The sequence below is a fragment of the Protopterus annectens genome, chromosome 6.part0 (genome assembly GCF_019279795.1).
Source record: "Protopterus annectens isolate FY-2018-M chromosome 6.part0, PAN1.0, whole genome shotgun sequence".
Classification (NCBI taxonomy): domain Eukaryota; kingdom Metazoa; phylum Chordata; order Ceratodontiformes; family Protopteridae; genus Protopterus; species Protopterus annectens.
In genome coordinates this window covers 228,266,652-228,293,225 of record NC_056737.1, presented here as the reverse complement: position 1 = coordinate 228,293,225, position 26,574 = coordinate 228,266,652, and the positions used below count along the sequence as shown (strand labels likewise).

The following is a 26,574-nucleotide window of genomic DNA, read 5'->3' as shown; positions in this document are numbered from 1 at the left end:
CTTTGAAGACAGACAAGGACATGGTACTTTATTTGATGTGCAGGAGAAATACATTCCAGTGGTGAAAAATGCACTGATAAGAAAATTATCATGTCGCCAGGTACAATTAATCTTAGACTGGAGATTTAAATCTTTTGTACAGGTGTTTGTTAGTTTTTTCTGGGAAAGCAGATATTGTCAAAACTTACAAGGTCTTTCAATGCATGAAATGATAAGTAGGTCACCCCTCTTGAATCTGTATGAGACAGTGTAGAGGAAAAGTGGTACAATTTTTCACTTTAGCTTAAGTGGCTTAAATTGAAGGCCTTTTCAGTAAGGAGTCTTTGAAGCCTCTCAAGTTGTACCAGGTGCTTATATGGTACATTCTAAGGAGGAATTTATTTGAATGATGAGTCTGATAAGGAGGAGTATAGATGGACAAAGATATATTTTGACCTAGATTAGGGTACTCCAACAGACAAACTGTGTGAAGCAGTAGGATTTCATAATGACAGCATAAACATTGCGATCAGAGATCATATTTACTACATATGCACAGGGTGTCTGATGACATTCTTTTTTCTAATGTAATAAGGGGAGAGTAGAGGCTATACTAAATGTAACTATACTATTCCTCTTGGCAGTTAGGATGAACCCATGGCTAGCACACTAGGCTTTGGTCTGATCCAGTTCCTAATGGAAAGAAAACAAGTATTTTAGGAGGGGTAATGGCAACTGCACCTAATTTGCATTCATCCATAAGCTTGGTTATTCAGAGGCCTTGGATGCTCAGTTTCACTTTTGAGAAGAAGGTGCTAAATAAAAAGGGACCCAAAACAGAGCACTGTAGAATACTACTAGTGACATTTCTGTCGCTAGAGGAGATACCTTCTATTTTCTACAGTAAGTCATTGTGCTATCCAGTAGGGAATGCAATGCTTTGGCTGGAGAGTTTGTTTTTGAAACCTGAGGGAAGAATGATGCCAAAGGCTGTGGCAAGCTCTACGTAGGTAGCATGGTTGTTCTGACCTTCATCCAAAGCTTCATTGATCATTGATCTCATTAGAAAAATCAAGCAGGTGGAGCAGTCATGACATACCTTTAACAAATCCAAGTTGTGGTTAAGGATTTGAAAGACACTAGTGTTATTTAGTAGAAAAATAATGTATATCATAGCTTTACATACTATGCAAGTAAGACTAGCAGGCATATAGATTCTTGGGGGTGGTTGTGGGGCAACTATGTGGAAAGGTACTACTATAGTACTACAGCTATCCTCCAAGATTCAGGAACATAGCTTGTGGGAAGACTGAGATTAAACAGTTTTAGAAGGTGTTGGGGTATGTGTTGTGACTGATGGAACCAGTGTTTTTTGTTTTGGAGAGGGATAATGTGACTTTAACTAAGGTGATTACAAGAGAGGTATTAAGGAGAGAAATCATATTGAGAGTTTGATGTGTGGAAATTGATGTTGGAACTAAATGTGTTTGAAAGGAAATTTAGTAGTGTTTGGAGATCAGGGTTGGCTGTGCCATTAGAGATATGACCAGTGCATAATTGGGTATTATATCTAAGCTTCCTAATGTATCTGAAGTTGGCCTTCTAGCTATCTGTGGTACTAATGGCTACAGTAAGTTTATAGCTTACTTTGTACTCAATTATTTAAGGGTCTTGTACACTACATTTTGATCACTTCTACAGTGATGAAGATGGATTTTTTCTATCAAGCGTTATGAGCTTTTTTTCTATGAAGTTGATTGATATAGGTGTACCACCATATATGCATACTTTTGAATTTATCACAATGCCTTTGGCAGATAAAAACAGTTTACACTAGATTTTGAATGCCATTTTGCGAACTTTGAATATCTAAAGACAGTTTTCAAAGGTGCATAATGGCGATTCGAAATATGTCAAATCTGCAACAGCGAATGCTAATGTGCATTCACTGTTGTGAGATCAACATATTGTTTGGAGAATGCACTACAGTGGGGATTGGGAACGTTGCCCTTTTCCTCACTGTAGTATAATCTTGGAGCTGTAATATATATAACTAGCAGGGGGTGTGGGTGGTGTAGCCCCCCACATGGGAGGTGCAGGGGGGTTTGCACCCCTGCAAAAATGTGTGTTGAATGTCAGCAGATGTTCAGGTAAGTTTGAAAAATGTCAAGTCAAATTCAACTTGCTGACATTTTTCATGTTTCGTTATTTTGCTTGGTCGATGTTGCTAATTTCAACAATGTTTTTCGAGCAAGTGATTATTTGCAAAAATGCAGACATTTTCATAGTAAACCAATACGAACAACCTCTGTAATGTATTTATTCAAGAGGGTGCAGAAGTGTGAGAAATATGCAGAAGCAAGGATAACATCAAGAAGTGCCTTTGTCCAGAATATCAGTAAATGGCAAGCAGTTGATTTTTGAAAAATCTAAAAATGCAGTGGCTAAACAACACACTACTAACAATTCAGAAATAAACTCTGTGTTATAGTTAAATTCAGGGAGAGGGGAGTAAGATATCCTGAGATATTCAATGATATTAAACAATTACTTCATATTAGAGATGAAGCCTGGAAAAAATGGAAACGACTCATTCTCAGGATAACTAGATAACATTCTTGAATCTATGGTGAGCAATAGTATTGCAATATTATCTAAATCAGCTTTCTTCCATCAGAAGTAAACATTACTTCCATGTAATGCAAACCTCAACTAGACTGAAATGAAGTATTCTCAGTTCTTCACTGTCAGCAAAACATTTAGCAGTCATGGGTCACAGAAATGCATTTACTTTTTAGATGTGCAGTGAAATAAAAGTTTTCTAAGTACAATACCTACTTCCCGAACAGACATTTACAGTTCTTGTTATCAAACTAATGTTTCGATGCACGACACATCTTCAGCAATATTGGTATATAGTAACACTGATATACTATAAATTCATGGAATAAATAACAGAAATAAATTGTAAGACCTCTTAAACTGTTTTCTTTCCATTGCAGCTTTTTCACTACGTAAAAAATGTTCATTTTTGGAACAAAAATGGTGAGGAAGTATTCTTTGATATACATGGTGACCCTCCAGCAATGTTCAGCATAGTAAACTGGCAAGTAACACCAGAAAACTCTTTCAGGTATCAGGATGTAGGCCGCTTTGATGCCACCGCTGCAGATAACCAAAAGCTAACAGTGGACATATCTGCTATACTATGGAATGAAGGTCATGGAGAGGTTAGATTACAAAGATGATACCCTTTAACAATTCTGGTCTGTCATTTTAAATATATCATTACAGAATGCATTAATGTTTAGTGAATACATAAATTATACCTCAGGGAGTATTTCAGTGAAGACTGATAGTGTGACTAAGAAATATGCTAGGAAGCTCATCAGAAGCAGTTCTAGTATCATCAATAGACAAAAATGTTCACACAGGATAGCTAATCACAAGGGCAAGCCAGACAATTTGTCTTTCTACTAAGTTTTACTTCTAGCAAACTTCTCTTGCTATATTTCCCTTTCTCACCTTTAATTAGTTATACCCTTTAAATTTATTTTGAAGGTGCCATTTTATACTAAGCTATCATTAGTTTATTAGCAGGACTACAGCAGAGCAGCATATAAGTAAGTTTTAGCACCTCTACTCATGCGATACTCTACGAAAATTCTTGTACTGTGCCAGCTGTGAACTCTACTCCCTGCTGTGAAGTTCGCTAAATGTCAGTTTTGCAAGAAAGCCTGTTAACACCCCTTCCCAACTCTGATTTTATAGTTAAATGAAAGAAGCACTGAAATGTGTTTAAGAACAAAACAAGTTACATATTGAAAAAAAAAAAAAAAACCTTAAAAAAATTACAAAAAGAACATTTCACAAACAGATGCTTTCTTCATTTATCAGAGATCTTGGATTAATGCTTAACTGAGGAAAAGCAGAATTAATGATGCATCAACCTCCAATATCTATACTAACAAATGTTTGTTTCTGTGTTCTTATAATTAAAGAGCCATACTGTGCCTTTATTTTCAGCTTAATATGGGTAACACATGTGCACTTAAAAGGAGGAGGAGTTTTTTACAATGCATATGTACGGCTGACATATTGAAAACCTAATATGGGTAGTGGTGGGCATTTAAGTTATTTATAGCAGGACGTGAACACAGAATGGTTTCCTGATAACAAACCTGCAAATGTATTGGTATAGGTTTCCCTGAATTGATGTTTGTGAGTAAGGTGTTTTATGGAAAAATCCCCAGTACATAGACTATTGTACCACCAAATATATCCCTTTAAGTATTATACTTGTGTATGGTCAGTAACTTGCAGAGTGGTCCACTATGTCTCCTGGAAACACAAATGTGCAGTTAAACTAAATGGAACTGCATAAATCTGAGAACTGTGAAGCTTGTATCACACATTCCCACCATTGTGAAAATTATGAGTAAATGAAAAATAATTAAAACATATTTTTGTCAGATGGCAAGCCCCCTGTACCCTCATTTATTTATTCTTTGTTGACTGGGTTAGTCCCACTAGGTTAATAAATTATTTTCAGGGGAGACCCGAGGTGGTATTTACACAACTAATTGAAATTTCGCCAGGGCATTGAGGAACTTCCTTTACTCATTTTGGAATGCACACATCCCATTCCTAGTGGCAGCTGGGAAGATGATATGCAATGAGGCAAAGATGGTAGAAGGCACAGAGGTGAATGCCTCCGGGCTAAAAATTCATGGAATTACTGAAGGGGTATTTATAGAACAGCTATGAGATTATGGAGGATTTGGAAGCATTTTTTTCAGCAAAAGCTGTTTGAAATGGAAAAGGAGGTGTCAGCAAGTGAAGCTTGTGTGATAATAACCCTTCTGATGGCAGGGCTGCAGGATGATTTACCAAAGGAGATGGTTATGCAGACTGAGCCAGAGAATGAAGGAGACATCTCGTGGGGGACATTATGGAAAAAATTCTAAAAGAAGAAGCAGAATTAATCTTGAATGGTGAAAGTGAGATGGAAAAGAAATTATGTGAAGAAAAAGTGAAAGAGGGCGCATGGGGAGTAACAGAAAAGAAAAACAGAAGCAAATTATACATACATATTTCAAGTATGATAAATGCTGAAGGAAATAAGGGTGTGATAAAATACTGGGGTGACCCAAAACATGTTTTTTTTTTTGTAGAAAAGAAGGACAATTGATAAAAAGCTGTGACAAAAAGTAATGTTATATTTGTGAGGATTTTGGTCATGATGTAAGAAAATCTGAATTGAAATGTTAGAAATGTAACACAATTGGGCATTTATGTATGGATTGTAAAATTGAAACTAATAAAGAAAGTGAAGAAATAAGAGAAGAAAATAAACAAATAGAGGAAATGTTAGACGTGATGGAAGTAGAAGATAAATTAGATAAAGAAGACAAAGAAAGTACTAACAAGGAAGAAAAAAATAGAAGAAGGTTCTGAAATAAGTGATAAGGAAGATGTAATTTGCGATGAAGTAAAAGGAAAAAAAAGATTTCTACTGGTAAAAAAAGAGAACATTTTAAGGAATGAGTATGAAAGAACAAAAGAAAAGAAATGGATGAGAAAATTAAAACATAATTTTTAGAAAGTTAAGGAAAAGAGGAAGTAATGATTTTAGAGTGCTTTCTATAAATGTGAATAGTATTAAGAATATTGTGAGATGGATGGGGTTTTGGATTTGTGCGATAAATGTGATACAGATGCAGTTGCAGTAGAAGATATACCCCAAGATTCAATAAAGTCTATATAGGCTCCAGATAGAGCCTACACAGAATGCATTTGTGTACACGGCCGTGATCTTCCCTCGGCAGTGCTTCATGCATATTAATGGTGTGACACGCCTAAGGGAGGTGCACAGAACATGGATATTGAATCCATGTAACACTGACGGCACACCCACATACATGTCAGCCCATTAACCTGACCGAAATGTGTATAAGAAATAATGCCGGAGCTATGTATACAACTATTTCAATAAAATATATATATATATATATATATATATATATATATATATATATATATATATATATATGTGTGTGTGTGTGTATATATTTTACTTTTATGTACGTTTGCATGATGCACCGCATGATTTAGCTGTGCTTAGCTCTGTGCAACCACACATCAGACATGTGCCAGACATCTAAAAATAGAAACTGGATGCATTCAATAATTTTATTTACTTTTTTGTACGTGTTTGCGTGATGTGCTTTGTGATTCAGCTGTGCTTAGGTGTGCACAACCACATATCAGACATGCACCAGACATCTAAATATAGAAACCAGATGGTTTCAATTGTCTTAGCTGTGTGGTACTTAGCACCACCCAAACCCATGCAGCAAAGCTGTGCTATGCTTACAGTAGCACCTTTGTAGTATATGTGAAGATGCATAAGTTCTCTTCACTACTCTTGTGGCGAAAGAGTTTGAGTGATGACCTATAGTGTACTAGGTCTCAGGTTGGAGTCCTGGGCAGTGATACCTTCTATATATACTGCTGTGAAGCTGCATGATACTAAGCATCGCTTAAACATGGGTAATGTTTTTTCCTTGTTTGCGCAATGCTAAGCTATGTGGTGCATTTTTGAAAGTTTCAGGATGACATGCAATGGTGGGAATGCATCCTATTGAAAGGGCAATAGGCGGGAATTGCACTGTATTCCTTGGAGCCTGATTTTGAGCATGGAGATAGTTGTCATTGGGAAGGAGTGTGCTTTTGGGTCCAGCACTGAGATGTTCAGGAGTTTAAGATTTTCATTGGACTCCTGGTACAGCATCATGAACCCCGGCTGCTGCAGGACAACTATCGTGGCTCAGAATACAAGTCTGAGGCCTAGGATAGTTTGGCCAGGGACCTGAACAGTGTAAGTAGTATCCCCTGCACTAGTGAGCAGTGTAGTCACTATTAGGACAACAAGAGGGGTACTTTGGATCACTGGATCCAAGAGGCACAGGTGGGGAACACACCACATATATGTAAGTATGCTTTTCTAGAAACTTATAAATACACAAACTGAATGTGTGCAAAACTGGTATGCATAATGGTTTCCCTCTCTTACCACAGCTGCAGAAGAGAGGGCTTGCAACTTGCGGTCTCATGCAAGGTGTTTGGTCAGGATGAGGCAAGCACATGGTATGTAAGAAAATCATTAAAGTAATAACTGAATGCATAACTTAATAATAAAATAAAATTCTGATAGTGCAGTCTTAACAGTTATGTATGAAATACTTGGGAAATCATAGGCTTTCTGTAACATGCCAATGCATATCTTAACTTTAAAAGCAAGTAAAAGCACATAAGTATGCAGTACTGTGTAGCATAGCTTCTAACCATTACTTAATGTTGATGAATACCCTGCTTAAGAGTCAATGTTGTCGTCCACTCATTGTCAGAAATATGCTATTGATTGCAGTCAGTAACTGATTAGGGTAAGCATGTATGTTAACAGAAGTTCTAGGCAGGTATCCATGTGTGTAAATCCAAGATTTGAAACAACATGAATCAATAAAGTGTAAAAGGAGACAGTGCTGTGATAATGTTGAATTTAAAATAAAATTTTCAGTATTACTGTACTAACTGCTTGTGGGTTCTAATCCCACACCATCCAACTGAAAAATTGTGCTGATTTCAATACTGTTTTAGTATTTCATCAATAAAACATAACCATTCTAGCATGTGATGTGCACACCCATAGACCTGTGCCTCGAATGTCCAGCTGTCAAGTGTAATCAGTGTCACAATTTTTGCAGAATGAACTGAATATTACCCCATCTGTGTGATCTGTTTGGTCTAGGATTTTGTTTTACTGGCCAGTCTCTGCCACATTGGTGAGGATCAATGTAAGAAAAAAAAATGTCAATCCTCTGAAATGCAGATATTAGGCATCTCTGTAAATGCAGTTTAATGTTAAATCTGTTATCCAAGCACCTTGCTACTATTGTAAGAGCACACTATGTAAGAATGTTCCCTGTTGTTGTGCCTTTGTTCCACCAGTGTGTGTGGCTTGGGCCATAATGTCTCATGCTAAGAGGTTGAGAGGTACATACGTGGAATAACATATATCCAATATAAGCAACAGTGAATGATTGCTGGATGCACTATGATCTGTACTATAGTGTGTGTATAAGGAACAGGGTAGTATTTCAAAGTATAAACATCATAGCAGTTAGTAGTCTTACATATAAAATCTAACATATCAAAAAGTACTTATTTGTAGTACATTTGGTTATAATATCTGTGAAGTTGTTAATGTTCTCCTTTCTTCTCTCACCCACCCCTTCTCTTCTTTTATTTATTTAATCAATATATTTACTATTATCATTTGCTGTTATCATATTATTTGGTATTATCTCTTATGTTGTCCTTATGTATAATTTAATATTGCTCTGTTGTTAAATACATTTTCATTTACATTATTTATTGTGTTCCTCGTTATATTATTTTTCATTTTTTCCATTATTCTTTATTGTTTTCTTTTATGTTATTCATTACATTTGTTTGGATTAAGTTTTTTTCCATTATGTTTCTATTTTATTTACCACAGGGCAATAAGGTAGGCCGGTTCCTGATGATCCACCTACCTTGACTCCCCTGGATGAGGCATCCCCCCTGCTGCTCCTGCTTCTCCTGCACTATCTCCTCCATCTTGTGTTCCACCCCACGGGCCAGGACTGTGCTCCCTCTGGGAGTGGAGGTGGAGGGGAAGACTATGTCACCCATGCACAACTGTCAGGCATGGTGCATAGACTTGTGCAGCAGACTGTCGGCACACACCTACACCGATGGTGAGCATGCCACCCATCCTGGTGTGGCATTCTGCCCACAGGCACTGGTGTCAACCACTGCCTGCACAGGAGCAGTGAAGATGCAATGCTGACAGTCCTTGTGACTTGAGTCACACTGTTACCATGTTTGATGTCCATGAGACTTGGATTTCTTGTCACACACATAGCACTCCATTTCACACACATGCCCACTGACCACACTTAATTTGGTCCAATTGGCTTGACAATGGACCTATGTTGTCGTTACCCGTCTTCCTGGGGTGAAAGTCCAAATTTAGCTAAGAATCTTTGCAAGTGCACAGTTGTTGCTGTTGAAGAAATGAATCGCTATGTTTTTTTCCTACACCCTTCCTGCACATTCCTACCTCCCTTTCACTATGTTTTCCCCCTACTTGCTTTCCATTTTACCACTGTCCTATCTCCCAAATTTTCTTTTCTTTAAAGAATCATTGACCAATAAGCTAATCGGTGGTGTATTACTACCTGTATATGAAAACATGATAATCACATTCAAAAAGTTCACCTTCAAACCAAGTACCATCTGAATTGAACAATAGCGCATCAACCAACCAAGCCACACAGCCAGTTAATTGGCACAGGTGTTAGAAGCAAAACATAGTAATTGTCATTTTCTCGTCATTAAGCATGTTTATGCAATGCTGTGCATCTCATCGCAATGCACAGCAAATCTGCTGAAAGATTAAGGGATAAATTGCAATTTAACTGGGAATCTGGTAGAGAAATAAATCGCTATGAAGCCATAAACATAGTTATAGGTGTAAGTGAGGTATGTAACAGCAGTTCAATGTGCAATTATCTGTACAACATCTAAAAACACACCTTCTGTATCACTAACTCTGTTAAATGGTTTGAAAATTTGTTTTTGGGGTCACGTGGTGCTGGCTTCAAATACAGCCTTGTCTGGTATTTCCAGTACATGTATGTGCATAACTCTCAACTGTCCAGATTGTGGCAGAATGTTCAGATTTTTGCCTCATATTTTTGGTCTATTCCTCATAATATATGTAGTTTTCTGGCTAATCAGTGGGATGATCTGAGGTTTAAAGTCACTAAATAATGACATACATTTGAGTTTCAGACTTTAAATCCTTCAGAAAATATATGTTAACACAAACCCTCTTATTCCAGCAACTTTCTAAGTTTATACGAGCTATATTTAAAATATGTCCCTATTTTTCAGGCTTTGTCTCCCCATTTTGTCAGGCTTTCTCCAGATTTCTTGCACTAAGAGGTTGAGAGGTATGTATATGTGTACATCTCCATTATAAGTTGTGATACGTATGACTGTGTCATCACCTATTTAGCCACCCAATGCAGATGGAATGGCTGCTTCTAAATAATGGTGGTCAAAGGTCTACAGAAAGGAACACATTTTAACTATTGCTATTACAACCCTAAAAAGTTGCTAGAATGTACGTTTATGCATTACCATGAATTCCCAGAGGAATTTGAAGTATGTAATGCAAATGTGGCCCAGTAATTACAGAATGCTGTACACAATGATTTGTCAGTGATATTCCAGACAACCACAGGTGTAAAAGTAACACACATATATGGAAGTCATGATAGAAGCAAGGGTTGCCAGCACAAACATTCAGGATGACTACCATGACATTACATATGACTTGGCAGTTGTTCGAGTGGTTGACATAATGGTTAATGTACCCCCTACCTTGTTCTAGGACGCACCTAGCATGTTGCCATTTACTCTGTTAATGATACATTTAGGTAACATACTTACCTTAAACACATATCTTAATTTCCAGTGGGATGTGTTCCCTCATTCTGGCTCTGGCTGTTAATCAAGACTGCCATAGGTCCCACAGTTACTCTTCTGTGTTGTCATCCTGCAAAGACTTCACCCTCTCTGTCTATACCTATTGCCAGCAGCAGCTGCAGCCTGTAGCACACACATCTGTATGGAAAAATTAGCTGTAACAAACATTCTCTTTGTGCTGACATTGTATCTTTATCTCACAAATTTCCACCCCAACATATAAGAAAGGGGATGGGATCTACATTGATGGCCTATATCCTGTTGAGTAGTGGCATGAGATTGGCTGATTATACTGTAATTCAGCTGTGTAGGCTGCATTCAGAATTTCTGAAGCACTGATTGGTTCGGATGCAATCAACTGCTAATGAGAACCAGCATAAAAATTCAGATTTCTAGCAAGGCAAACCAGTGTGGATGACAGTTACATCTTATGTCTAAGTCGTTGACACATTTCTTGTACAGCAGTACCTTTCAACAGAGGAGTATTGTACTCCATCAGGTATGTATCCATTGTGTTTCCTATATGATGCATGGGTTTGTATATACTAAGGAATAATCTGGAGTACATCATTAAACCTTTGTTAGAACTGTACTGATGACATGACATTGATCTGCAGCTCTAGACATAGAGAGGATGTAGACTACACAATGCTATAATGCTGTGTGATAACTAGGTACACAGGTCTCCTGGGTACTTCTTTTGATAGCAGTTGTAATAGAACACTGCTGTTTTGTTAGAACTATTGTTTATATTTCAGGTTTTTTTTTTTGGGGGGGTGATACTTCCTGCTATGGGGCACATTACAATGGACTACTGTGTTGGGTGTATAAGCATACATTATCTGTCATGGCACAAACAGGAATATGTCATTATTATATAAGAATGCAAGTAGGATCCAGTAGGAAAATATAATAGAGTTAAAGAAAATCTGTTTTTCTTTTGGAAAACAAATAGATTATCATTTAGGAAAAAAAAGGTTCTTTTGATAAATTCAGTTTTATATATTCAAAAAGTGGAAGGAAGTTTAGGGTAATTTAACCCAGTGACGTGCTGCTTTATTAAATTTATATAAAGTGTTAATTTAGATAAATGAGAAAATGACAGCTTAGTTGTAAAAATGTTTAAATGTAAGTAAAACACATTTTGGAGCATGGTAAAAAGAAGCAAAAGAGAAAAAAATTATACATGAAAATATGAAATTGTATCAAGAAAAATATTAAAGTGGAAAATTAACAGTGATGAACTAGAATAAGAAAGAAAATTATAGTGTATGAATATAATGATGCAACATTATTTTATTAAACCATGGAAAAATCTAGCAGGAGGAAAAATAAAGCTATAAAAATAAGAAACACATGGGGGCCAAATTTATGAAAGCTTGCACGGAGTTGTAGAGTAGTGTAAGATGTCAAATAGGCACTATGTCTGCCGTGCGATCCAGGAACAGCTAACAGGGGCATGCACGAGAGCTGCTAAAACTACTCTTGCAAAGACAGCGTCATGGTATGTAAATTACCTCATTTGCTGGTGAACGCTATACAAATGAGGTAACTTTGCAATCCAGGAAACACTAACCTGTCCGTGGAAGATTAGTGTTATCTGCAGAAATGTACTCCATTGGTAACAAAGTACCGTTCTGCAAATAGCTAAACAGAGCTATGACAGCTCCAAATAAAGGATGCATACAGTTGAGGAAGCATGCCAATGGCCAAATATAAGGCCATTGGCATTTATAAATGTTTAAAAATATAAAAATCTAACTTTTTTTCCCTGATCTCCGATGTTTAAGCATAGAGCAGCACTACGCAAACATGCAGTGCTTATAAAAACAAGAAAATAATTTAAAAAAAAGCCAAAAATAGGCATTTTCACTAAAAAGCTTATTCTGCCATGCAGGTGAATGGCAGGCTGAAGACAACATGGCCACTGAGTAGTGGTTGCTAAGGGCGGTAAGCTCAGTGTCAGAGATGTAACCATGCATTAGTAGGCGATCCTGTGCAAATGAGGATAAGGATAGTGAATCCCAATTTTCTCCAGCATGTGAGCCATGTCCCAAGAGTGTAAGAGTAGGAGTAGGTGAGTAGTAGAGTAGAATATAGGTGACATCATGAGGGGTTGTGTCAGACAGGCTGTAAGCTAACTGGAGCACAGTGGCTTATGTTTGCTTTGAGTTACTCAGGATTGCAAGAGGTGTGCCTACAGTTGTCCTATTTGAAAACCTCAAACTAAACGTGCACAATGTTTAAAGATAGGAAACTCCTTGCAAACATGCACACAGCATGTGCGCGTGTGTGCACGCGTTTACATGGCGCTTCCCCCCGGGCGGAAACAGAAAGGCAAAAGGAAGGAAAAGAAGTAGTAGGAAGTTAAGCAAGGAGAACTAGCAGAGCTGCCAGGTGAAATATATCAGAATCAGCCAATTACACAAACAGAAGACTAGCCCAGCACTTTAAACTCTGCAAACAGCATTCCCCCCTGTTTTTTCCCAAGAAATCTGCAACACTGCAGTATACAAACAGGGAAAGCTTAAAAAGCTTAAGTCAGGGGGCTGCTCTTGCTATCATAAACCAACATGTGCAAGGTGCTGAGGGTGGTGATGTTGTGAATGCTGCTGAACAACCCACAGTGAGGAAACGGAGAAGAGTGTACAGACCCAGGGTAACCTATCAGGGGCTACATGAGCTGGAGATAGTGGAGCACTATAGGGTGGACAGAGACCTTCCTACAGCAAATTGTTGAGCTGTGCCGGCCACGCCTCACACACAGAACCAACAGAGGGGTACCCATCCCAGTGGATACCAAGGTATGTGTTGGCATAAGAATACTAGCTACAGGTACCTTCCAAAGACCAACTGGTGATATGATGGGATTTCACAGGCATCAGCATCCAGGGTACTCCACCAGTTTCTGGATGCCATGTCAACACATGTCGGTGACCATGTATATTTCCCCAATTCCTGTGAGGCATTGGCCAGCAATATGCGTCTTTTCCACCAAATAGCAGAATACCCTGAGGTAGTGGGTGCAATAGACTGTACGCACATATGCATCAAAGCAACACCCGGTGAGCGGGGTAGGGTCTACATCAACCGCAATGGCTTCCCCTCCATCAACTGCCAGGTCATGTGCGATGCCCAGGGCATAATAATGAATATGTGTGCTGGCTGCCCTGGAAGCTATCATGATTCACACATCTGGCATCTGACGCAGCTGTACCAGAGATTTGCCAATGGGGACATCCTTGATGGTCACCTAGTGGGCGATTCTGGATACGCACTGGAGCCATGGCTGATGACACCCATCAGAAATGCACACACACATGAACAAGAACTCCATAATGAGGCACACGCACAAACAAGAAACATAACTGAGCATGTGTTTGGGATGCTGAAGTCATGATTCCGGTGCCTGGACACATCTGGTGGAGCCTTGCAGTACTCACCAACTACATGTACCCAAATTGTTATGGTATGTGCCATGCTACACAATATGATCCTGCGGAAACAGTTGCAGCAGGAACAGCATGGTGCAGGGCCAAACAGCCCCACAATGGCCAAGGCCTGCACAGGCACAGCGTGACTCGGAGGAGGAACAACCTGAGCCTGCCCCAGTAGGCAGAAGGAGGCGTGCCCAGTATGCCCTCACACATACAGTAAAAGGGATGCCTAACTTGACACTACCTGTTTTCAAACATGTATAGGAAGTGTACTATGGGCATCTGACATAGGCAGCCCTGCAGCACCACCTGAGGCATGAGTACCCTATTTTAAGCAATATAAAGCACTGCTAAGCACATTTTACCAGTATTGAGCATATTTAAATACAATTGTGTGCAGCTGTGCACCGCGCTAACCAGCACAAAGTCGGGCAATGTTGGGCAATGTTGGGCAATGTTGGGCAAAGTCGAGCAAAGTCAGGTAAACACGCTCACACCTGCTTTACTGTTCCTTAACCAGTCAGGTCTGCCCAGCAGGAAAATAAAAAGCAGTGACAGGGCTGAAACTCAGGATACTGTGCACTATAGTCACAGTACTGAACCACTAAGCCATGACAGCATTTCACTGGCACAGACATAACTTAAGTCGCTCACACATACCAGTTGGGGGGGGGGTCACATACCTAACAGTCACAGCCAGCAGGACAATTGTAGACAAACGCAAACACAAACAAATGCTGTATCATGCCCTCTCAAGAGGCATATGAGTAACCTCCCCCCAGGCCTATGCAGACAGATAACAGCAGGCCAGGCAGTGTGATGTGGGTTGGGTAGACTATGAAGTCACAAACTAATATGTGTGTAATTGGAAGCTAAGGTCTGCAGTACAGTGGTATGCCTCAAGCCAGTATGATAGGCAACAGCACAGACTGAAATGGAGTATCTGACATAGCAGTGCAGGCCTAGCAAATGTGTATAAGTGTCAGGTGTACCCCTCATCCTATGTACACCCACAGTAATAATCAGATGTGCCCCCCCCTCGGGTAGAAATGTACAAATAATAGCTGTCCCCCCGTATGTAGAAATGTTGATAAGTCTATGCAAATTGACTCATGGAAGCCCTGCAGGCACAGCATGCTTCCTGTCAATGTACAACACAAAGGTGAGCCCTGAAGTAAAAACCAACTTGAATTTTCACACACATATATAATATATATATGCCCATCATGGGCATGCTCACACACTTAAATAAATTTAGCAAATGTCAGTCAACAACATACTGAAAGGTCATACAGGGCATGCTCACACACTTAAACAAACGAAGCAAATGTCAGTCAACAACATACTGAAAGGTCATACTGGGCATGCTCACACACAAACAAACGAAGCAAATTTCAGTCAACAACATACTGAAAGGTCATACTGAGCATGCTCACACACTTAGGCCATGTCTGAGAACAGCAGTGGGCCACACATATCTGGCAGTTGCAATTCTTACTCCAGATACGTGTCACTATTCACCAATCCTGCCTTGCGCACACAGTGATATGAAAACAGACCCATGTAATATATTGGACCCCTGTCATAATCAAACTATGTAATACAAGTACTTAAGTTGTTCAAAGAAAGTGAAAATCCAAAGAAGATCAATAAATCTCTGATCAGTATCATCAAGAAATAATGAGCACTCCTAACATTATCCAAGCCATGTTCTGGCAAAATATTGCCAAAGACTCCATAGAGAATCATGAAGCTTTCTTTCGCTATGTCATACATATCAATGTAAACTCATATATGTTCTGAGTCAGTGCAAAGTGTAAATGAATACATGTACATGACTGACATTGCCAACATCTTGTCAGACAGGTTCATACATATTTACCCCCCTCTCACTGACAAAAGTGCCCATTACCACACCTGGAGATTGTGAAAAGCCAGAAATCACATATATAATGGTTAAACAGCTCTATCCAAACCTAAAAATTCGATGTCTATGGGATGACATGGTGTCCCTGGCTGTGTCATATGTGAACTCCAAAACAAACAGACCCTGCACCTGAACAGTCTGTTGAGACTCACCCTCTGTACAGGATATGAAACTGTTGAATGGGTCACATCAATGTTTGGCACACTACACAAGTGTTGGTGCACAACAGACCATGGGAACTATTGTCTTATAAGCCTAATAAGCCTGATCTGCAAAGCCATGGAGTCCATCATTATGGAACTCATAAACAGAGCTATTGGGAGCCTACAAACACCCAACTATAACCATTTTGGTTTGGTGAGGGGCAGATCATGGTCCCTAAACCTGCTAGACAGTTTTCAAGGCAGTTACCCAGGACATACATCAATGAAATGAGTTCCACACGGCCTACACAGACCTTGAAAAGCCCTTTTCCAACATCCCACACACATGTCGTATCCACAAAATCAACAAATTGTGCATAAACACATATGTCATCTGATGGATTGCTAACTGGGGCACAGATAGAACCCACAAGGTAAGAATTGTGGTCTCCCTGTTGGTCTGTAAGCTGGTAACAACTGCTGTCCCCCATGGCTTAGTCCTGGGACCCCTCCTGTCTGGTGTATACTTTTCAGAAATACAGTCAAACACATGAGGGCTATAGTTAGCAAAGTTTGTGGATGACTGCAAAAAGGTTGTCATAACTGATGTTTGGGACAACAGAGACATCCTTAAAAAGGGTCTCAGTCAGATAGATGTGGTGTCAAAATTATGGACTCGAGCTACAGTCATACAAATACCACATAGGTGCCAACACCCTAAATATGGAGGTAATAATAAGGGATCTATGGACACATGTTGATAGTCATCTCTACTTCCAGAAACACATTCACAAAGTGGTTAGAAAATCATGCTATGTGTTCCCACAAATTGCCAAGGTCTTTGCATGTAGGTCAAAGGAGGTTCCCTCTACTCATCAGTCATCAGACCCATCAGAGAGTATCATGGCACACTTGCGATGAATCTGACTAGGCACCTCCAGCAGCTGGAAAGACCACTGAACAAGAGGATTACTGGTCTCAAACAGTTGCTCCATGCAACAAGACTGAAGTTAACTCAATCTGTACTCTGTTGCATACTGTCTACTCAGCCAATCTCTGCCCAACAGACAGGTCCATGTCCAATGCAGAACTAATGTACATGCTGTATCTGAAGTAAACCCAAGCTCACTGTGCTGCATGCTCTAGGGATATCATCATCATAACAATAAATAGAACATGTTGGAGGGATACATTACTAACTCACAGACTTCCCTTGCTTTGGAACAGGCTCCCAACCTACATTAAACTGAGTCCCTCACTGACACTCTTCCAGAGGAGCCTTGATGAGTGTGTGAAACTGAACTGTCACACCATGGATCACTTCATCAGCTCTACTACATAGAGGCCTAGGGAACTAACCCCATGTGTGGTGATAGCTGCACACTCTGGCCATACTAATATATGCCTTCAGGCAGATAGCCTATTACCTACCTATGTACCTATATATATGTAGGGGGAACACAGTATAATAAGCCAAAGATGGATGGGCAGAGATCTGTGTAAGAGGGTGACCATGACAGGGAGCCATCCAGGACTGTCCCACCTAGCACACATCCCAATGGCACAAAAGACATGTGGTGCCCATCTCACCCACTGTACATAATAGCCACCAGTATCTATAAGAATTACAGTGTATGTGGTGCATGTGCCTGCTGTACAACATGACTGTACAATGATGTACACATCTACTATCTGTAGACATGTACCTGTCACATAGGTTCATAGGTATGTAGTAGACTATCTTCAAAAAGGCATATATTAGCCTAGGCAAGTTGTGCAGCTTTCACCACCCCATTGGGTAGTCTCTTAAGCCCTAGTTCTAATAGTCAGTACCCTAAGCCCCTTTCTAGTGGGGCCTGGCATGAATTGTCTGTTTCCCATCCTCTCATCAAGGTTCCTATTAAAGAGTTTCAGTGAGGGGCTCTGTCTGATGTACATTGGGACTCTGTTCCACAGTAAGGCAAGTGTCTGGGATGGTACTCTATCCCACCAGCATGGTGTATTCATTGTTGTGGTGAGGTTCATATCCCTGGAGTGTGTAGTGCAACTCAATTTTGTTATCCGTAGATGGAGCATGTTCAACAGTTATGTGTTGGACATGGCTCTGTATGTTAGGCAGAGTGTGCCTCTGAGTAGGCGGTACGCAACGGAGAACAGATTTAGTTTTACCAGTTGTGTTGCATAACATAACTGTTTGAGGCCAGCAATCCTCTTGGTGAGGTACCTCTGTGGTCTCTCCAGCTGCTGGATATGCTTAGTCGAGTACATCCAAAATGGTGCATTGTACTCAATGTTGGTTCTGATGACTTAAGAGTAGAGGGCCACCACTACCTCTATTGATCCTGATGCAAACCCTTTGTTGATTAGGTGGGCCACACAGGATTTCCTAATCACTTTGGCAACATGGTTGTCGAAGGAAAGATGACTATCTACTTGTGTCCCCAGATCCCTTATTACCTTGTCAGTTTTTAGGGGGAACACCTAGGTGGTAGTTTGTGGGTACTTTATTTTCCCCAAAGGGGATTACTATGCATTCTTTCACACTGAGCTTGAGGCCATGATTTTGAGACCACACATCTGTCTCATAGAGTCCCTGTGTCATCCGGGGAATCTATTATGGCAAACACTTTACAGTTCCCAGCACAATTTGTCAACCACAACCCTCCTGTGTTTGCATGTACTTTTGAGAAGTCTATACCAAACAGGAGGGACCCCAGGACTGTGTAGAGTCTGACATGTAGCCAGCAACTCTTAATTTGTGGGATCTATCTGTGTGCCAGTTTGCAATCCATCTTGTGATGTATGGATTCATGCCCAGGTTGGTGAGTTCATCTATGATACCTGACTGGGGAATGGTGTCAAATGCCTTAGCGAGGTATAGGTAGGGTGTGTGAAGCTCATTTCAATCATCTGTAGCCTGGGTAACTGGCTCAAAGAAATCCACCCAGTTCAGGAGGCATGATCTGCATTTGACGAAGCCAAACTGGGTGTGCTCAACTGTGTGAAGGTTCCCAATGTCTTTATTGTTGACTTCCATTATGATTGACTCCATTGCCTTGCAGATCAGACTCATCAGGGTCATAGAGCATCAATGCCAAGGGTCTTTTGTGGCCCCACTCCTGTGGAGTGGGAAGAACGTTGTTGTGCAACATTCTATGGGTACATATCCTGTACAGAGCATGTAGAGAGAGGTGTAGGTATCCTTGATGAATATGGATACATCCCCACCCTATGTGCTATGATCCAGGTCCTGATGCTGGAAGGTATGGAATGAGTAGTATCCTGGTAGTGCTGGTGTGCTCTCTGGATCCTTCAACTAGGTTTCTGTTACTGCACAGATATCAATATTCTCCATACTGAGAAGTGCCTCAAATGTGTGCATTTGGAGGCTGAGACTTCTGGCAATGAGTAGCATTTAACTTACTTTGTGGTTATTTGTGTTGGTTATGGGGTTTGGTTTGTCCTGAGTGACCGGTGTTCCACACCTGTAGTCAAGGCCTCATTGGTCCAATCCGACCATAAGCTAATTACCCTACATATCCAAATTCTGCCACCACCCCCCATTAAGGAAACCATGTTAAAAAATTTCTCCAAAGCCAACTTCATGCTTCTTAAGACAGAAGTGGTGAACTTCATGACACCCATGCAGATGGACGATACAGTTACGACTACTGAATCCTACACAATTGCACTTTATAAGCACTTACATGAGTGCATGGATCATGCTATCCCAAACAGAACCAAGATGCTATCCTCCAAGAAAAGGAAGCCAATCTGGTGGTCCCCTGCCATAAACAAACTGTACAACAGAAGGAAGAAACTGTTGCAAAAGAGGGTAAAATCCCATGAGTGGAGGAGCTCCCTGGTCAGCCTCAGTAAGAAGTTGCGATCCCTGATAAAATCCTTCAAAGCTAGTTATGAAAACAAAATTGTCAATGATTCTAAAGACAACTGCAAAGCATTCTATAGCTATGTCAACAATCTCAATGGCAACACTAAGACCTGCTCTGAGTTACAGCACAATGGCACTAAATATACAGACCCAACTGATATTGCCAACATCCTGGCAGATAGGTTCAGGGCTAACTTTACCCCCCTATCACCCATGAAAGAGCCCATCTCTATACTGGAAGAATGCAAAGTTACTGTCATCATGGCTGCACAGGTAAAAACCACACTCTCCAAAGCCAGGAACACAGCATCCATGGGACCAGACAACATCCCAGGCTGCATTCTACATGAACTACAGAACGAACTGGCCCCACACCTAAGTACCATGTTCAATCATAGCCTCACCTCAGGCTTTGTGCCTGCTGAATGGAACACAGCGACTGTTATCCCACTACACAATGGGGGAGCCACTACAGACCCCGGGAACTAGCCTGATGAGCCTGGTCTGCAAGGCCATGGAACGTATCATCATGGAACTTATAAACAAAAACATTGGTAATCTCCAAACTCTGGACCACAACCAGTTCGGGTTTGTAAAAGGCAGATCATGTCTCCTAAACCTGATAGACTTTTTTGAAGCAGTCACCAAAGCCGTAGACAAGGGTGAGGTGGTTCACACAGCCTATCTAGATCTTGCCAAGGCTTTCGACACCATCCCCCACTCTGGAATTATAGATAAACTCACTAAACTAGGTATAAATCCCTATGTCACAAGATGGGTTGCCAACTGGCTCACTGACAGAACCCACACTGGGAATGTAGCAGACTCCAAATCTGACTTCAGACCAGTGACAAGTGAAGTACCACAGGGTTCAGTCCTGTGTCCTGTCCTGTTTGGTAACTACTTCCCTGAAGTACAGGCTAACACGGAAGGTCTTTGGCTAATGAAGTTCGCAGATGACTGCAAACTAGGAGCCATAATCAAAACTACTAACGATGTGGACATCCTACAAAAGGGCCTCACTGAGACAGATGCCTGGTGTCAAAGCAATGGCCTCAAGCTCAATGCCAAAAAGTGCATTGTCATCCCCTTTGGTAAAAACTCTGTACCCATGAACTACAGCATAGGTGGTAGTATACTTAACACCGAAAGTGTGATAAGAGACCTTGGGAAACAGATGGACAGTAGTCTCTCCTTTGATAACCACATCGCCACAGTAGACAGGAAATCCTTCTACATGGCACACCTCATCACAAAAGGTTTCTCATGCCGAAAAAAAGAGGTAATTGTTTCTTTCTACTCATCACTCATTAAATCCATTATAGAGTACAACACCTCTTTTGGTATGTACCTCACAAGACGTCTACAACAACTGGAAAGGCCACAGAAATACCTCACAGAGAGGATTACCCGCCTCAAACACATGCCCTACACAGACAGTCTCAAAACACTCCAGCTTTACTCTGTCACATATCGCCTACTCAGAGGTGATCTCTGCCTAACATACAAAGCTATGTCAAACACAGAGCTGTTGGACATGCTCCACTTAAAGAAATCCCATTCCCTCCGAGCTACATGCTCTAGGGACCTAAACCTTGTCACCACAATAAACAGAACACACTAGAGGGATAGATTCCTGTCCCAGAGACTTCCCATACTCCGGAATAAACTACCTATCTATAGCAAACAAAGCTCCTCATTAGCACTCTTCAAGAAAAATCTTGATGATTGGATGGGAAATAGGAAATTCACCCCGCGGATCACTTCTGTGTCTCTGCTCGACAGTGGCACAGGAAAATATATTTCCTGGGTGGCAAAAGCCAGGATACCTTTTTGGCTGGGCTTGTATAGGCCCCAGGGCCGATAGCCTAGTACCTACCTATGAACCTATGAACCTTTGAGCCTTGCCTAAAAAAGGTAATATGGGGACAGCAAGAGCCTTGGCCAGTATTCAGAAGCATAGGGGTGACAGGTGCAAACCATCTGTAGTGAAGCAATGACACTTGTCTATCATGTCATCACAGGCAGACAGAGACTGGATCCCCTTTGAATGACACCAGAAGCTCAGCCAATTGTTGAAGTTTATCATCTTTCTGTGATATTGCAGTATCGTGTAACAAACATTCTCTTTGTGCTGACATTGTATCTTTACCTCACAAATTTCCACCCCAACATATAAGAAAGGGGATGGGATCTACATTGATGGCCTATATCCTGTTGAGTAGTGGCATGAGATTGGCTGATTATACTGTAATTCAGCTGTGTAGGCTGCATTCAGAATTTCTGAAGCACTGATTGGTTCGGATGCAATCAACTGCTAATGAGAACCAGCATAAAAATTCAGATTTCTAGCAAGGCAAACCAGTGTGGATGACAGTTACATCTTATGTCTAAGTCGTTGACACATTTCTTGTACAGCAGTACCTTTCAACAGAGGAGTATTGTACTCCATCAGGTATGTATCCATTGTGTTTCCTATATGATGCATGGGTTTGTATATACTAAGGAATAATCTGGAGTACATCATTAAACCTTTGTTAGAACTGTACTGATGACATGACATTGATCTGCAGCTCTAGACATAGAGAGGATGTAGACTACACAATGCTATAATGCTGTGTGATAACTAGGTACACAGGTCTCCTGGGTACTTCTTTTGATAGCAGTTGTAATAGAACACTGCTGTTTTGTTAGAACTATTGTTTATATTTCAGTTTTTTTTTTTGGGGGGGGTGATACTTCCTGCTATGGGGCACATTACAATGGACTACTGTGTTGGGTGTATAAGCATACATTATCTGTCATGGCACAAACAGGAATATGTCATTATTATATAAGAATGCAAGTAGGATCCAGTAGGAAAATATAATAGAGTTAAAGAAAATCTGTTTTTCTTTTGGAAAACAAATAGATTATCATTTAGGAAAAAAAAGGTTCTTTTGATAAATTCAGTTTTATATATTCAAAAAGTGGAAGGAAGTTTAGGGTAATTTAACCCAGTGACGTGCTGCTTTATTAAATTTATATAAAGTGTTAATTTAGATAAATGAGAAAATGACAGCTTAGTTGTAAAAATGTTTAAATGTAAGTAAAACACATTTTGGAGCATGGTAAAAAGAAGCAAAAGAGAAAAAAATTATACATGAAAATATGAAATTGTATCAAGAAAAATATTAAAGTGGAAAATTAACAGTGATGAACTAGAATAAGAAAGAAAATTATAGTGTATGAATATAATGATGCAACATTATTTTATTAAACCATGGAAAAATCTAGCAGGAGGAAAAATAAAGCTATAAAAATAAGAAACACATGGGGGCCAAATTTATGAAAGCTTGCACGGAGTTGTAGAGTAGTGTAAGATGTCAAATAGGCACTATGTCTGCCGTGCGATCCAGGAACAGCTAACAGGGGCATGCACGAGAGCTGCTAAAACTACTCTTGCAAAGACAGCGTCATGGTATGTAAATTACCTCATTTGCTGGTGAACGCTATACAAATGAGGTAACTTTGCAATCCAGGAAACACTAACCTGTCCGTGGAAGATTAGTGTTATCTGCAGAAATGTACTCCATTGGTAACAAAGTACCGTTCTGCAAATAGCTAAACAGAGCTATGACAGCTCCAAATAAAGGATGCATACAGTTGAGGAAGCATGCCAATGGCCAAATATAAGGCCATTGGCATTTATAAATGTTTAAAAATATAAAATCTAACTTTTTTCCCTGATCTCCGATGTTTAAGCATAGAGCAGCACTACGCAAACATGCAGTGCTTATAAAACAAGAAAATAATTTAAAAAAAAGCCAAAAATAGGCATTTTCACTAAAAAGCTTATTCTGCCATGCAGGTGAATGGCAGGCTGAAGACAACATGGCCACTGAGTAGTGGTTGCTAAGGGCGGTAAGCTCAGTGTCAGAGATGTAACCATGCATTAGTAGGCGATCCTGTGCAAATGAGGATAAGGATAGTGAATCCCAATTTTCTCCAGCATGTGAGCCATGTCCCAAGAGTGTAAGAGTAGGAGTAGGTGAGTAGTAGAGTAGAATATAGGTGACATCATGAGGGGTTGTGTCAGACAGGCTGTAAGCTAACTGGAGCACAGTGGCTTATGTTTGCTTTGAGTTACTCAGGATTGCAAGAGGTGTGCCTACAGTTGTCCTATTTGAAAACCTCAAACTAAACGTGCACAATGTTTAAAGATAGGAAACTCCTTGCAAACATGCACACAGCATGTGCGTGTGTGTGCACGCGTTTACATGGCGCTTCCCCCCGGGCGGAAACAGAAAGGCAAAAGGAAGGAAAAGAAGTAGTAGGAAGTTAACCAAGGAGAACTAGCAGAGCTGCCAGGTGAAATATATCAGAATCAGCCAATTACACAGACAGAAGACTAGCCCAGCACTTTAAACTCTGCAAACAGCATTCCCCCCTGTTTTTTCCCAAGAAATCTGCAACACTGCAGTATACAAACAGGGAAAGCTTAAAAAGCTTAAGTCAGGGGGCTGCTCTTGCTATCATAAACCAACATGTGCAAGGTGCTGAGGGTGGTGATGTTGTGAATGCTGCTGAACAACCCACAGTGAGGAAACGGAGAAGAGTGTACAGACCCAGGGTAACCTATCAGGGGCTACATGAGCTGGAGATAGTGGAGCACTATAGGGTGGACAGAGACCTTCCTACAGCAAATTGTTGAGCTGTGCCGCCACGCCTCACACACAGAACCAACAGAGGGTACCCATCCCAGTGGATACCAAGGTATGTGTTGGCATAAGAATACTAGCTACAGGTACCTTCCAAAGACCAACTGGTGATATGATGGGATTTCACAGGCATCAGCATCCAGGGTACTCCACCAGTTTCTGGATGCCATGTCAACACATGTCGGTGACCATGTATATTTCCCCAATTCCTGTGAGGCATTGGCCAGCAATATGCGTCTTTTCCACCAAATAGCAGAATACCCTGAGGTAGTGGGTGCAATAGACTGTACGCACATATGCATCAAAGCAACACCCGGTGAGCGGGGTAGGGTCTACATCAACCGCAAGGGCTTCCCCTCCATCAACTGCCAGGTCATGTGTGATGCCCAGGGCATAATAATGAATATGTGTGCTGGCTGCCCTGGAAGCTATCATGATTCACACATCTGGCATCTGACGCAGCTGTACCAGAGATTTGCCAATGGGGACATCCTTGATGGTCACCTAGTGGGCGATTCTGGATACGCACTGGAGCCATGGCTGATGACACCCATCAGAAATGCACACACACATGAACAAGAACTCCATAATGAGGCACACGCACAAACAAGAAACATAACTGAGCATGTGTTTGGGATGCTGAAGTCATGATTCCGGTGCCTGGACACATCTGGTGGAGCCTTGCAGTACTCACCAACTACATGTACCCAAATTGTTATGGTATGTGCCATGCTACACAATATGATCCTGCGGAAACAGTTGCAGCAGGAACAGCATGGTGCAGGGCCAAACAGCCCCCCACAATGGCCAAGGCCTGCACAGGCACAGCGTGACTCGGAGGAGGAACAACCTGAGCCTGCCCCAGTAGGCAGAAGGAGGCGTGCCCAGTATGCCCTCACACATACAGTAAAAGGGATGCCTAACTTGACACTACCTGTTTTCAAACATGTATAGGAAGTGTACTATGGGCATCTGACATAGGCAGCCCTGCAGCACCACCTGAGGCATGAGTACCCTATTTTAAGCAATATAAAGCACTGCTAAGCACATTTTACCAGTATTGAGCATATTTAAATACAATTGTGTGCAGCTGTGCACCGCGCTAACCAGCACAAAGTCGGGCAATGTTGGGCAATGTTGGGCAATGTTGGGCAAAGTCAGGCAAAGTCGAGCAAAGTCAGGTAAACACGCTCACACCTGCTTTACTGTTCCTTAACCAGTCAGGTCTGCCCAGCAGGAAAATAAAAAGCAGTGACAGGGCTGAAACTCAGGATACTGTGCACTATAGTCACAGTACTGAACCACTAAGCCATGACAGCATTTCACTGGCACAGACATAACTTAAGTCGCTCACACATACCAGTTGGGGGGGGGGGTCACATACCTAACAGTCACAGCCAGCAGGACAATTGTAGACAAACGCAAACACAAACAAATGCTGTATCATGCCCTCTCAAGAGGCATATGAGTAACCTCCCCCCAGGCCTATGCAGACAGATAACAGCAGGCCAGGCAGTGTGATGTGGGTTGGGTAGACTATGAAGTCACAAACTAATATGTGTGTAATTGGAAGCTAAGGTCTGCAGTACAGTGGTATGCCTCAAGCCAGTATGATAGGCAACAGCACAGACTGAAATGGAGTATCTGACATAGCAGTGCAGGCCTAGCAAATGTGTATAAGTGTCAGGTGTACCCCTCATCCTATGTACACCCACAGTAATAATCAGATGTGCCCCCCCCTCGGGTAGAAATGTACAAATAATAGCTGTCCCCCCGTATGTAGAAATGTTGATAAGTCTATGCAAATTGACTCATGGAAGCCCTGCAGGCACAGCATGCTTCCTGTCAATGTACAACACAAAGGTGAGCCCTGAAGTAAAACCAAATTGAATTTTCA

General features: G+C 40.9%; 1 protein-coding gene across 1 annotated transcript in view; it reads left to right on the top strand.

Annotated features, from left to right (window-relative positions):
• LOC122803812 (extracellular calcium-sensing receptor-like) overlaps nucleotides 1-26,574 on the top strand; it is a 153,966-nt gene that overhangs the window by 30,144 nt on the left and 97,248 nt on the right. Inside the window, exon 2 of the mRNA XM_044073497.1 lies at nucleotides 2,982-3,209. Within this exon, the coding sequence (XP_043929432.1) occupies nucleotides 2,982-3,209 (228 nt within the window). The remainder of the gene's footprint in view (nucleotides 1-2,981; nucleotides 3,210-26,574) is intronic.